The sequence below is a fragment of the Pleuronectes platessa genome, chromosome 2 (genome assembly GCF_947347685.1).
Source record: "Pleuronectes platessa chromosome 2, fPlePla1.1, whole genome shotgun sequence".
NCBI lineage: Eukaryota > Metazoa > Chordata > Actinopteri > Pleuronectiformes > Pleuronectidae > Pleuronectes > Pleuronectes platessa.
Genome location: NC_070627.1, coordinates 9920192 through 9935315, shown reverse-complemented (window position 1 = coordinate 9935315; position 15124 = coordinate 9920192). Strand labels below are relative to the sequence as shown.

The 15124-nt window shown below is 43.4% G+C and overlaps 2 protein-coding genes across 3 annotated transcripts in view; both read right to left on the bottom strand.

The window, feature by feature from the left end:
* The window catches only part of LOC128448678 (proline-rich protein 13), a 102138-nt gene that overhangs the window by 46519 nt on the left and 40495 nt on the right, over positions 1 to 15124 (bottom strand). The gene's annotated exons all lie outside the window — the stretch shown is intronic.
* sp7 (Sp7 transcription factor) lies at positions 7190 to 11573 on the bottom strand. Of its 2 annotated transcripts, none has more exons than XM_053431365.1 (2): positions 11441 to 11573; positions 7190 to 9917 (listed from the first exon to the last, which is right to left on the bottom strand). In XM_053431365.1, the coding sequence occupies exons 1-2, from the start codon at positions 11474 to 11476 to the stop codon at positions 8568 to 8570; spliced, it is 1386 nt and encodes a 461-aa protein (XP_053287340.1). In that variant the 5' UTR covers positions 11477 to 11573; the 3' UTR covers positions 7190 to 8567. The 2 variants fall into 2 exon arrangements, with proteins under 2 accessions (XP_053287340.1, XP_053287349.1); XM_053431374.1 differs by having other exon boundaries at positions 11456 to 11569.

The window sequence follows — 15124 nt, the reverse complement described above, 5'->3', positions numbered from 1 at the left end:
TGCGCAGAAGCCCACTGCGCATATTCTGCGCAGAAGCCCACTGCGCACATTCTGCGCAGAAGACCATTGCGCACCTCCTGCGCAGAAGCCCACTGCGCACATTCTGCGCAGAAGACCATTGCGCACCTCCTGCGCAGAAGACCATTGCGCACCTCCTGCGCAGAAGCCCATTGCGCAGGAATTGCGCGCGCAGCTTTTTTTTTCTTTTTTTTTTTTTCTGTTTTGGTATTTAATTAATTTTAATTTACATAATGTAATATATTTTGCAATTAATTAGTCAATACCTGCCAATTTTTGTGAGTTCAGTATATTGCCGGCATGAAGTAAGAAAGAGTGGGAATAGAACCCGTGACGGTCTGGTTGAAAAACGGTCACTCTACTGACTAGGCTAAAACGCCTGCTGATTCCCGTGAGGAACTATGCGCTTTAAAACGATGGACAAATTATCGTGTGTTTGTGTGTCCGTGTCATTCTATGCTGCTTTTGATATGCAGTTTTTTACTAACAGGAGAAAACTTCCTTCGAAGTCCTTCAAAACACAATGTGATGATGGGATCACAGTTGTAGCGATGGTGGATACTTGTGTATTCCAAACACATGAGCTGTTAAAAGACCTACCTCGTACATAACTAACCGTCAAGTAGATAAACTACAGGTCTATTAGAAGAATTTAGATAAATCATTAATATTAGAAGAAGAGAATTTCCTTCTCATCAGAGAAACTGTCTCTGTTTACACCGTAATCATTTCAACATGCATCAGTAGACATTCAATTATCTGAAATAGTTTTAATTTTTTAATTTTTGGTTAGAGGTTAATGTCTAAAGTTTGGGAAGGAATTTATGGATAATCATAAGGTTAATTGTTCCTGATGTGGGTGGTTGTTTCCTCTGCCATCATCTGTTATGAATACAAAAATCCAGTAGAGGGCGACAGTCAGTCACTAATGTGTCTAAATGATAAACGTCTCTGTCGCTGGATGCTTTGAGCTTCTGGGATTCTGGCACCTGTCTCCACCATAATACACAGACCATTCATCCAGGTATGCTGCAGTGGCTCAACTTACACAGATACTTCTCTCTAATGAATATCACAGTTTACTTATAGGACCCATTTAAAGACTAACTTAAAATGTGCTTTACCTGGGATCTTTCTGCTGCTAAATTTTAATCGTTCATATATTTTAAAGTACAAAACAATGAAATAGAAAGTCCCTGGTCCAAGCAACATGCGTTTACATGTCAAAATGGTGCAGAGCAGCATAAGAACAATGGAATAAAAATTATAGTAAAAATAATTTCTTCAGATAACATTTTGAAAAGTCATATCCAGTCAAGTTAGGTCAAAGATTATTAACATAGCAGGTTTAGAACTATCACTGATGCCCGAAGTGCTTTTAGGCTTAAAACAAAAATATGTTTAGAAGAAACCGCGGACTACATAGAAAATTCATGAGCAATAAAAAGTTTAACATCATAAATAATTGAGAATTGCAAAGAAACTAAAATTAAATCAAGGTCTCAAACTCAACTTGAGTTGAAAGCCGGTGAGAACAACTGGGTTTTGAGCAATTTATCTTTGATTTAAATGGTTCTAGGGTCTAAGTGGCTCGGATGTGAACAGTTGAGATAAAGGCCCTGTTTCTGTGTTAAGAAGGGAAGGAAGATGGCCTTATACTATAGGTCAGGCCAGCAAAAAGGGATGGCCATAAAATCAATGATAAAATAATAACAACTGATTCTAATTTGTGTCTGTCAGTTCAGTTAGAATCCTTTTCCCTGCTGACTATACTCAGAGCAATCCGGGCGACGCTTTTAATCTGTCTGACCCTCAATTTCAGAACCTTCTGCCCAAACTAACGTAGCAGCACTTCCATAAAACATTTCACTACATTTTCCACCTCTCCATCATTTCATTTATTGCTGCGGCTGGACGATTAATCCCGTGATGGTTTGCTCATAAACCCCTTCCTGGCCGCGGTTGAAACAGAGCTTGGGTTCTAATGGCTTCACTCGCTGGCCTCCGTCTGTCAGTGGAGAGGAGCACGGTTTGGCCAAACGCAACACAAAAGCGAATCGGCCATGACAATGAGTAGAAGTTGTCTCGCGTTTGAACTCCCAAAACCTACAATCAGAGCACCGGGATTTATCTGACATCAGAGGATACCTCATCATTCATACACCCTCAGCGGTAATTGGCCTTGTTTGCCTGTGGGGGGGGGGGGGGGGGGGGGGGGGGGGCTTCGTTTGGCCCTCATTTATTGACCTATAACGTGATTGTGTTCGTGTTTTTTTATTGAGCAAGCGGTTAAAATCACAGAGTGAGTGGGGGATCGGGAGGGAAATTGTGTAGCTGCGACGATATACTTCATCCGAAATGTATGCACACAATCCACAAACACACTTTTCCGCTTTCCCATTTTCTTGGCCCATGGCGCATTAGTATGTGTGGTTCCCCGCTTGCCAAAATCATCAGTGGATATCTTCAGGCATGGCGCTGTATGAATGCTCTTTTTCCCCTCCTTCCACGATATGATGGGTTTCCTTTTTTGTGTGTGTTTTGATCCCTCTCTTGCGGCCAAGCGGCGCTGCGGCGAGGCGCGGGCTCGAGTGGCGCTCCTGTGTTATTTTTGGCAGCAGCAGTGGTTGGTGGCTGTTGAGGAGAGAGGAGACAGAAGGGGGGGGGGGGGGGGTAGCGTGAAGCCCAAAAACCGAGGCTGTTTAAGGGATTTCTGTCTGAGGGAATTGCTTTGTGATGATCAGAGACTTTCATATGGATGTGCCGTGCTCTCCAGCGCGAACACGCACACGCACGCACCCACACGCACGCAGAGAGCGCTCTGGCACTGTGCATTTCTACATTTAACACTTCACAAAGACCTCATATACATCTTCTCATTCACAGTCCTACACACTCTATAGTCACCCAATATTATATCATGTGGAATGCAAACTTTTTACATCCACATGTGATGAATTAAATGATTTGATTTACAAATTTAAACATGATTCTTTATTTGCTTCTCACAACTAGCGTCCTCTCGTCCCCTGGGAACTGTGTCTTGTTTGTCAACCACTTTGTTAACGCTCTCTCTCTCTCTCCTCGGTGGGAGTCAGCGGGAGACATGCTCAGGCGACACACAGTGTCAGACATCCACGCTCCTCCCTCTGCGCGTCTCCAAACACCATTCGAAAAAAGATTTTTCTCCACGACTCTATTCTTGGCCACAGATCAAGAGAACATTATTACTCTACTTTATTTATTTATATATTGTGGTGGCAGTGTGTGTATGTGTGTGAATGTATGCGTGCGTGCATTTACTGTGTGTGTGTGTGTGTGTGTGTGCGTGTGTGCGTGTGATGTGTAATCGTGTATATATGTGAGTTAACCCACAAAGATATTTCAATTTCTTCAGAATATTAAATAAACATGCAGCAGCAGCAGCAGCAGCTCCAGTGAAGCGCTGCCTGCCAGTGGGTTTCGGGTTGGATGGGTGGCGGTGCTGGTGGTGAAGGGGGGAGAGGGGGTTTGTGGCCGTGGCTCTGGGGGGGTGAGGCAGCTCATGGTCAGGGCCCCCGCCGGACACACTGGCGCCTCGCGCTGGAGGACTTCTGAACCACCACACTCCTCCACCAAAACCCTGCCAACCCTGGCTGCTGCTCCCGCTTCCAATCCACATCGTTCTCTCTCTCTCTCTCTCTCTCTCTCTCTCGCTCTCTCTCTCTCTCTCTCTCTCTCTCTCTCTCTCTCTCTCTCTCTCTCAGTTGATCCGAATCCAGATCCATTTGCTCTTTGGCTGTCGTGTCCTTTCTCACTTACCGCTGTACTTTTGATGGCAGGTCTGTCTGATTGTGTCTCTACCTTTCTCTCCTGAGGGTTTTTACACATCCACCCATCCTCCTCTGCACTGTCTCTGCTTAAATCCCCACATTTTAAATGTTCCAAGGAAGTATTTAGTGGCTAAAAAAAAGCAAACAAGGATGGTTTGGGCTGTATGTCAGTCAGAATACCATCAAGAGCGTGAGCATTTTGAAAAAGGAAAGAACAGTTTATGGGTGTTCTAGATATTTGTAAGAGTATTAGGTTATAATGAGCCATCACTTTTTCTAAGTGTTTTTCCAACCGGCTCCAAGAGATATGGGCCTTTCCTATGGTCAATGAAAAAAACTTTCCGCTGAGGTCAAAACCAAGTAAACCGTTCCTCCTCTAATATATGAGCTCTTACAGTAGATCTCCCTAAATGATCCTGAATTTGAAATCTGTGTGTAAAATGAATCATTTGTGATAATTACACATCTGTATTAATGCTGCATCAAGATCAGTTATCAAGCGCTACTTTACTCAGGCAATCTACTGCACCCACTGCTGAGCACAATTGAATTATGGATGTCAAACTTCTTAAGTAGAGTGGATATGTCTTTAAGTGTCACACTTGCAATTTTGTTAACTAAATTTTCCCCTGGAAGCAATTTGTCATCCGGAGGCCATTAACTGGGGAGGATATTATCTTTTTAAAGGGGCACAGACTCACCCACAACTCTCCCACAATTCCTATAAACAAAATGGCCTCATTTAGTGGTACACTTGGTGCATTGGGCAGCAAGGGAGGACTCCTTTTTAAACTTTAAAGGCGGCTCTTAGGCTCGGAGAGGCTGCGACATTTGTGCGATCAGAGCAGGAAATGTGAGAGGCACTCCAGGTTTGATGATGCAAGGCGCACACAGCGCAGGCTGCTGTTTGTGTTGTGAAGTGAAACGTGAGGTCGGTCTCGCCTCCGTCACCGGCGCGATAATGATGCACGGAGCGCGATGAGGACAGGCGGGACATAGTGCAGCAAGATGCAGCGTTGTTGCATCAGCTGGACTCAGAGGCATGTCACCACAATGAGAACTGACTTGGCTGCATCAATGAGGGAATGCACATCTTTCTTTTTTTTTACTTATTTGTAACATGGCGCTACTTCCTCTCCTGATATGTAAATGATAAGCTCAGCATCTCCGAGATAGCCTGACCTTTTTACCTCTGGTATGTTTCCTCTGTTTTATGTTAGCCTGACCTCTTCTCCTCTCCGGGTCATGTTGTGGTTCACTCAGGTCAGTATGTCTTTCCCCCCTCGCCATAACAGCCTTATCTTGTTTTTACTCATGGCCTGACCGCTGAGCCTCTGGGCGTGCAGACATTCTTTCCCCCCCTTTTCTACCCCCGCTCCGTCACAGAGACCCAGCCACACCTGCAGACACCTGTGCTTTTGTCCTGCCTCATGCCTCCCCCCCCGCAGCCCCCTTCCTCCCGCTGCCCTGCGCACACAGGTAGGTGGTAGCAGGAACCCGTGCCTGTGGCTATGCCAAAGCACAGGCCATTGTTCTTCGTGACCACTCACTTAGGACCAGATAATGGAGAGAAAAGGAGTCATTAGCATTTTGTTCAGCAGATCATGAGGAGCTGTTGTCTCATTTTAAGGAGCTGGAATCTGAGTCTCAGAAAGCCGAGAGCCTCTGGAGTAATTCATTAAGTGTAAGTTTGTCTAACTCATCAAGGACTTAACACTAAGCACTGCTTGAATGAATGTTTAACAGTTCCGTCTTTGTGTGAGCTCGGTCGGAAGTGGTCTGCGTGATGGCTTAAACAGGTGTGTCTGATCCTCTGGAACAACCTTTGTAGTCCTATTAAAGCCTGCAGTGATTTGATTGTGTTGAATGGAGTGCAGGGGCATGAGTGGGCAAACCATATGGAACCGATTGTCCGTCCTCATGTGTCACTGCATGTATACTTTTCTTTTTATGACCTTATTTGAAGTAACACTTAATGTTTCCTGGCTTTCTAAATAAAAGAAGTAAAAATAAAGTTAGGGCTACAGTACGCTGCCGCCGCCACCACTGCCCGGGGAGTGTGTTTTTTTAAAAAGGCAGAAAAAAACCAGTAGCAGCGTAGAGGTTTTAAAACCCACTGACCGTCTTCTTAACCCCCCACCCTCACTCACTGGTCGGACACACCCTGCCCATACCCTTGTTCTCCCTGTTTGCCTTTTATGCTGTGGAATCGACCGTGCGCCCACTCCAGACCACCATAAACATGTCGGTCCCTGATGACAGAGTCGGCCCCGGGACGTTTTATATAAATTGACCTCAACTACAGCTCATTAGAAGGCCTAAATTGGAACCATGCAGCCTGGGAAGTGTAAATGTTACAACAGGAGAGTCGGCAGTATCATGGGGGGTTCTCCCTGTACAGGTCTTCACGAAGATCTTAAACTTTTATGTCTCAGATGTTCTATTTGCTTACCCCATTTGTTTCTCATAACTTAAGCAAATCAGTTTTTTTATACCAGAGTGGGGAAGTGTTTCCTCCTGTCTCTAAATTAGTTTCATGTGGTTATCATTCTTTTAAAACGTCACCTGTTACCAGTAGTGTGTCATAAAAAGGATCCCCTTCCATAACTCTTTGTTTGACACCAGTACAGAGCAGAACACATCTGTTGCAGGCTTCGTTTACTCTTTCCGGAGGCTATCGCTCCTTTGATACAGAGGGCGAGTCCACCCGCCTCAAATATTTGTATTAGTCTGCAATGTGGCCTGAAGGACCCGGCTGATAACTGGACAGAGAGCGAGTGGCTTTAACTGTCGCTCACACTCAAGACACCGACACCATGTGCACGGTGCGATAGCAGGATCCCAAATTGGAGTGTTTTTGACACACTGTGAAATGTAATTGGTCCAGTGTCTTCTCTGCGTCTTTGCTCCCGCTTCCTGTCTTAATTGGGGTCCTTTGTTTGACCACCTTCTTCAATAAACAATACAAGTGCAGCTCCCCTGTCCCCTTGTCCCCGCCCCTCCTCTGTCCCCACTCCGCCGGAGCATCGCTCTGGAGTAATTACCCCTCTCGAGCTGGAGAGTGGAGCAATTGTCTCTGAGTGTAACTACAGTGGCTCTCTGAAAGGGGGTCATTGTGTGGAGCCAAGACCTCACCTCAGTGGACGGCTTTGTTTGTGCTGCAAAAGATAATGAAAGTATTTGCTTGGCCACGGCGAGATGGAAATATGGTAAGATATGAAACGAAGGACAGTGAGTGAGAAGGAGAAGTGGAGGGTGGAGGAGATTGTTCGTGCTCAGGGAGGAACACCTTTTTATTTTCTTCTCAATGTCAAGATGTCCTTGAATTTTAAGAATAACACTAGCGGAGAAATGCGTTTGAAATTTCTTTACTTTTAGAAAGCACCAAAACAGTCATGATTCCACACCACAACTCATAACGACATGTGCACCTTCACCAGGTTTCATGCTTTATCACTATTTACAGTCTCTTAAACACAAATATCACAACAGATCTGCAAACACCTGGAGTTCCAAATGGACAAATCAAGCTCTTAAGTTTACGTTTCTTTTAACTGAAGCAACACAGGCATCGTTCTCATCATGGAAGTTACACAAAATGTAGAAAATACATAAAAAAAAGTAGAAAAATAACACACCTAACATTATCCATATATTGTTGTAAATATATAGTATGTACAAACAAGGGGAAGCCCTTATTATTATTACATTGTCAGGTGTGGAAGACTTCACAATTGAAAGATTATAGAGAAATAGTTTACACACACATCTAACTTCAAGATCTATAAATAAATCTTTAAAAACACTAAACTCCACATTATAACTAATAAATAAGAGAAAAAGTATTAATTTAATGCATTTTAATTTCTTTTTTGGCCAGCTTCAACCATCTTGCATGTGTTACAGGCATTCTGTTTCATACAGGGCGCAAGATAATCTTCCATGTGTATAATTTAAGACATAAATTAGATTATTTATGTAAATATGAAATTAAATTAGACATAGTAAGAAGCAAACAGCAAACAAAAAGTAAATTGCGAGACCAAACGTCTTTGGCAACAGGAAGCAGTATGTAGGACTGTCTTCTCATTGTTTCAGTAATAATGAATAAGTATCAAAGTACAGCTGTAAATCTGATTTCTTTCTCTAGGCATGCAACGCTCCATCAACTCCATCATCCCGACCATAAGTCTTGTTGTAAAACGACTTTCCTTTTGCGGCTTCAGAGATCTTTTCCTTCTGCTTATGCAGATTCAATTTCCCCAGTGGTTTGTCTCATTTGAAAGGCAGAAAATCTGTGCACGAGCATGTTTACTTGTATGTGTTCATGTGTGTGCAGACACAGGTTTGTGTGTGCGCTTATATGTATGCATTATATATGCTTGCACATTTGTTAATAGTTATCTCTGTGCATGTGCATGTGCTCATGCAACACGCATGATATATTTGTGTTCACGTACAGCCTGGTTTAGTTGGTCATATTTGTGTGTGCCTGCATATATTTGTGCACTGGTCTATGTTTGCAGGCTTTGCTCATGTTGTGTGCTTGTTAATCGTGTATGTGTGTGTGTGTGGTCCACAGTAAATGAAGCCATTGCTACCTGCAACATGCTCAGTCATTTATCATATCAAGTCTTTTTTAATCTGATGTCCTTTCATGTCATAAAACAAAATACTAATTTATTTAAAAGTCCACCATGTCTCCAAAAAAAGCACTGAACAGAGGATTTAATGAAGTCAGATCTCCAACAGTCCGCTGCTGTTCTCCACTCCGTTCGGTGTGCCAGTCTTCTCCTCTCCGTTGGTGATCTGGTCAGCACCAGGATTGTTGGGCACAGCGCTGGTGTTGAGCTCTGCAGTCTCCTCACCCCGAGGATCTGCCTCTCCCTCCACAGCTACAGCTTTCCCCTGCATGGCAGAATCAGCGTGGGTCTTCTGGTGCTTGGAGAGGTGGTCGCTGCGTGTGAACCGCTTGTTGCACAGTAGACAGGTGAACTTCTTCTCCCGTGTGTGGGTGCGCACGTGCCTCTCCAGTTCGTCCGAGCGGGTGAAACGCTTCCCGCAGAACAGCCAGTTGCAAACAAAGGGACGCTCGCCGGTGTGCCAGCGCAAGTGGGCTTTGAGGTGGGAGGCCTTGCCGTACACCTTCCCACAGCCCGGGATGTGGCAGCTGTGGACCGGCTTCTTCCTCAGGGACGCAGCAGAGGCTCCCAGCCGTTCCAGCTCCTGGCAGTTGGGGCAGTCACATGAGGACCTAGTGGGTGCCCCGCCACTGTAGCCCCCTGATCCCCTGGCAGGCTTTAGGCCCATGGGACTCTCCATCAGCCCTGAGCTTTGCACAGGCTTGGGCTTGTACATGTCCTGGGGCAGCATGTGCTGGGAAGGCTGTAGGAGGTGAGAGGAGGATCCCAGGCCCACAGAAGGGTAAGGTGCCGGGTTGAGTTGCGTAAAGTCGGTGCCGTAACTGGATATCTGGGGGCTCATGGAGGCTTGTGGTGCTACAGGCTGCAGGGAGGCCTGGAGGCCTCCGTCCGCCTGGGGCTGCGTTGCTGACAGCCAGTTGGAGTTCGGATGGACATCCCACCAGGAGGATGTGGCATTAGATGGGTTAGCAGTGATGCCAGGGTGGATACCGGCCTTATACCAAGAGCCATAGGGGTGTGACATATCCAGTGAGGTGTAGACACTGGTGAGGCAATCGGCCGTAGCGTGGGTCTTGGACACTGAAAGAGACGGGTCCTGGGAGACAGAGGTCTGGAAGGAGTGGGAGAAAGGGTTATACTCTGTAGTGTAGCCTCCGGCTGAAGGAGGGGGGCTTCCAGTGGGTGTAAGCAGCCCACCACCTCCTCCCCCTCCTCCGGCTGTGGTGAAGGAGCCAGTGTAGGAGTCCGCCAGGCCACTGCCGTCTGCGGTCCGGCCATTCTTCACTGTCTGAAGGTCAGAGGTCATCATGTAGTGCTTCTTTACTGGAGTTGCGCTGCCGCTCTTGCTGGGTGTAGCTGAATCCCTGATGGGGCTGATGCTGCCGAACTTGTTACAGGTAGCAGTTAACATAGCCAGAGGACTGGAGCCATAGCGTGCGTCTTCCTGGGGAGGAGGAGACAGGGCAGAAAATGAGACTGTCTGTCTGCAGGAAATGGCTGCTCGCGGCCGCTGCTTCTGTCAGTGTCAACTCTAATAAAAAACTTATGTCTGACTGCCACCGCTGGCTCTCTCTGCTCTCTCTCTGTTTTCAAAGTGGTCAGGGCAATTTAAAGCCATGAATGTTTATGCTTGTTATGCTGCTCTGCTCAGCGAAGGCGGAATTCCCTCGCTCTTTTGTTTCACTTAAACCGCTGTCTACAAGCTATTCTCAATTTCGCATGCATGTTTGTTTTTAAGTTTTATAAAACCGTGTATCTAAGCCCTGCACTATTAACTGTAACTTGTCAAACATGTTTTTTGTTCCTCTATCGCTCACTGTGACATTGATTAGACAAGCTCATGGTCCAAAGTGTCCCAATGGTCTCACTCGGGTCCTGTTGTATAGCTTTACAGATTTAGATGTAACCATCATCTATCATAATCAAGTTGATTGTACATGTATGCAATGGTGTTTCCTGTAAACATCCATATTCATTAGCTGTTCTGGAATAAAAAAAAACTTTTAAAGTGAACAGAAAAGAAAAGAGGAACAGAAATAAAACACTGAGGAAACTTCACTTTTCTTAAAAAACGATTTCATGTGATACTTCTTCTTCTCTCCGCATGGCAACGATGTGAGAGGCACGTTACTACTGTTACTACTGGCTGTACATATGGATACAACTAAAGCAAAATCACTAATATATGGCTTGTATTGTTATTCTATGGAACATCACTGTGTGTTTGCCTCTGCAATATGCAATAATAATGCAATAATATGCAATAGTTTATTCTGTCTTTGCTGTAATCGTCTATCTGCTGCGGTACCACTGTAGTACTTATTATAATCTATATTATAAGTATTATAAATATCTATATAATAAACTAAATGTGCTTTAAAGGCACACTAAGGCTCTTTCTTATTTCAAGCACATAACTTTGACTTTATTGTCTCTTTACCAACAAGCCCTGACATGAGCTCTTTGAATCCTGTTGATCTCTTGAACTTTGTTTCTACTTAAACCTTCGCTGCCTTGGTCACGGTTTTCACTCACTGCTGGAAACTGTAAAGCTTCATGTGGCCACGTGAGATAACACCTCATTAAGCTACGAGTGAGGGAACGTGCACAGAGGAAATGGGAATAAGAAGGCATATAGACAATAATGATCAGAGAGTAACATGTGAGTTTCATGGAGCTGGGCAGCTGTCAGCAGCACAACCTGAAATGTGAGTTGCTTTCAATCATTAAACATGAAATCTAAGATATTTCTTCATATCATTTTCATCCTCCTCTCCAGAACAAGTTTATATCAGTCAGGTCGTGTCTGTCAGATGCCAATAACGTTCAAATTAAACTCCAGGGTTAACTTTCCTCAAACAAACGCACAAATGCATGACTTAACAATAAGTTCGACCTGAAACCTCCACAATAATCAAATCACAAAAAGTTGTACTTGTATGAAGAAGGAGAAGAAGATCTACTTACAATTACATTCCCTACCTCCAGAATAGATGCGGCCATCCCTGAGAAACTAAATCCTATAGGAAGCTGAGGGAGGGGAGCGGGAGAGGCGCAGCTCAGGGTCCCGGGACAGTTCGGAAGAAGTCAGGCAGTAACGCGGGGAAGTGTTTTGAGGCGCACGGAGCCCGCCCCCTAATTGCAGCTTCTTTGAAGACTCTGCAGAGAAGCAATAAAAAACCAGAGCTGGAGCAAGACGCACGGGGATTGGTGGAGAAGTCCGACAGGGGACATCCCACCTCCCCAATTCCAAAAGATAAACGCATGAGTGGGTTACTCATCAATCACCATGTGGATATTATTTCAATTACACTGGGATCATTTCCACTGGGATTAATCCAGTGGAGCCGGAGAATTAACACTTAACACCATCTCCATAGATACGTTTTATTCATGTGACGTTACTGCAGAAGTGTAAATACAAACAAAAAAAGTTGGGCTAAAGCTCCATGTTCTCTGTGTGAGAGGAAAAATAACAAAAGAACAAGAAGCCACATAAATATATATAAAAAAAAGTCTGTGGTTTCCTTCGGAGATTTTATTATTCTGGGTTTCAAGCCTCTCTCTGTTTCTAATATTCTCAAACGCGCTTTTACGGGCCCTTTTCTCGACGTTAATTGTGATGGTTAAAGAGCCCGAGCTGCGCAGACAAGCGCACAGGGAAAGGAGCGAGTCGTTAAATAAAATAAAGAAGAGATTATCGCGTCAAATAAAATGAAATTCAAGCACCCGCGTACTGACGAGGGAGGAAGAGCCCGACTCGCAGGATGGTTTCCTCGAGGAAGACACGATTATTAAAATAGAGAAAAAAGAGGATTATGTGAAAGGCTGAAAGTTGGAAAGTGCAAAGTACTGTCAGAGACGGTGGCAACGTGATATTTCAAAATCCTCCAAATATCTTTCTGTGATCATGAATAATGTTTGGTTCTGGAATAATGTTTTTTTTTTCAGAGGAACATATTTAAAAACAAATGTATTTTGTCTTATTTTGCTTATTTAAATATGCTCATAACTTACATGTACGTAAACTAAGGCCATTCACCTCTCTGCCTGTTAAACCTTGTTTACACATTGTTTAAAAAAAATATTGACATACATCATCATTTTCAATGATTTCACTTTAAACTTTAAGAATCTAGATAATTAATCATCTTTTAATTGTATTGAGAATCCTTTTAATTCAGAGATGCACACTGACAAACCCACCAATGCTGAGAACAAACTCTTTTTTTGGATGACAATTTTTTTATAGCACAAATTTACATGACACAATTATTCATGCACATCATCGTAGAAATAAGCAAGAAAATGTCTAGATACATTACACACAAAGGTTATGAAACTATTCATTTAATCATATACAACAGTGTGTACAATAGAAAAAGCATCACTATCCTTAAAAAGATAATCTAATTAGGTTGTTTGTATAGTTTAACATATATTTAACAAGTAAAATAAGCTTTTAATTTCATTAGTTTATCGTAATGTTATTTCCATGCTCTTCTTTATCTTTGATGTATCAACGCTGAAGATGAATCTCAAGAGAAAAGGGAGAAGATCGTACTTATGAAACTGTTTTCTTTTGCTGCATTTCATTGATTTAATTTTTTTGGTTAAACAAAAAAAACAAAGCTCAACTTTCAGTCTCGGGCGACACAGATTCTCAGCCTTTTTGTGGGCGTCTCGTTTTTCTGAAGGAGAGCACAGAAGATTAAAATTGTTGTCAAAAATAAACATATAATTTCTGTCCTTATTTTCTCCTCAATTACAGGGCATGGTCAGAGCTGGGCTTGTCGTTCTGGAGAGTCTGGCCCTCACATGAACACAGCAGCTATATTTGGCAGTCTGTTCTCCAACTGACCTTCATTGCTTTATTTTTCTTATTCCAGGAGGGGTGTGAGAGCAGGAGAACAAAGGCTTGCGACATGCGACAGTTTACATGGTCGCACACTCCTGCGCTCGCAGTCGCACAAACCTGTGAACCTCAACTGGAACTGAGGGCAAGGTGCCACAGGAGGCCGACGATGACAACACCTGCTGCATATAGATCAGAAATCTATAAGCAATATAACCAATATCGTCTCCTGTGGGCCTCTTATATCGCGTCTAATCCTCACAGATACGTGTGTTGTACGTGGCATCCTTATCACACTTTCTGAGGGATTTCCTTCCCCTCTCATTTGACACATGTTCAGTCACTGAAGTGCGTCTGTAAGTGAAGTGTTCCTTTTTCTTCTTAGCGTTCGTTAATGCTTTATTTTTTTACATCTAGGTGAAATGAGAGGGGAGGTAAAATTCTGCTCCTATATTTCTGAAAAGTGGTCCGCAAGGGGCTGTTTCTCCTCATTTTTATAAGACTTGTACTGATCTGAAACTTTGGCGTGTGCCCATTTACAGTTCTCTTCAAAAGGGAGCAAGTGAGATCTATAATTAGGGAATGCGTTAAGCTCTTAACAGCCTCTTCAAAAAGCTTTCTCTACTCTATTTACTATTTTCTGCCCTGTGCGGTTTAGACGTTTGGGTACGTACAGTAGTCACGGCGAGCCTGATGAACCTCTCGGCGTTGGGTGGGCACGATTACGCTAACCAGGGCTGATTATACGTTTGGTACGGAGAGTTGTCCATATGACTGCTATCACATCTATTAGTAGTTACAGGTTCTTGTAGGTTTGGCCCCTTTAAATGCAACAAGTGGCATGTGATTGCTGCTTTTAAAACTATATGTAAATTTCATAGAAGGGTGAGATATTACTTCAAATAAAGGCAATTAATGGCAAATATGTCTGATTGGAACTTTTCTAGCTGAGCAGGCAGATACTTTCTGGATAAAGACCCCAAGACATCAGCTTTCCAAAGGTTGTCTCTCCCAGCTTGGATCTAAATGAACAAAATATACCAATACTCTGGTTTTGACCTGAACAGTGTGTGTGTGTGTGTGTGTGTGTGTGTGTGTGTGTGTGTGTGTGTGTGTGTGTGTGTGTGTCTTGAACCTGTCTTGATTTTATTTAGAATTCAGAATTCAATAGTGTGCATATTTCAGAGAAGACCAAGTAGTCTCCTTAAATCCAATCAAGCTGAAACAGATTACACAAACTCATTGATACCAATCTATTAAATATGTGTGATTGTCTTTCATCAAGATCCCAGCGTGGACTTGGACGGCAACGTTATAGAAAGTGAAAAACAAATTCTCGATCCGTCTCTTTGTACGCAATCTGTTCGGTAGGTTTTACATGATCCTGCTGACAAAGGAAAAAAATCTATTAAATTAACCAAAACAACTCCAAGTGACGATGTGACTAAATTTTCTAAAATAGTCAATGGCACCTTTTCAATACAACTCAGGCCTGAGACTGATCTTGTCACTTTCTTCACCTGAAACCACCTCTTTAAACATTTGAATTTATCCGTTTCAAAATGAGTGTTAGCAAAACAAATGTTATGTAAATACCTTCTTGGTTAGTAAACATTCTTTACTCAAGGAATCCATCAGTTATCTTTATTGTCATTGTATCAGACAAAGAACTAGTGAAGCTGGTTCAGGATGATCACATTTCATTTCATTACTGTGCCTGCAGTCTACTAGTCTAGTTACCAGACACACTGTATCATACACCAGCCTCTCCCAGTTCTCCCAACCATCACAAAGAG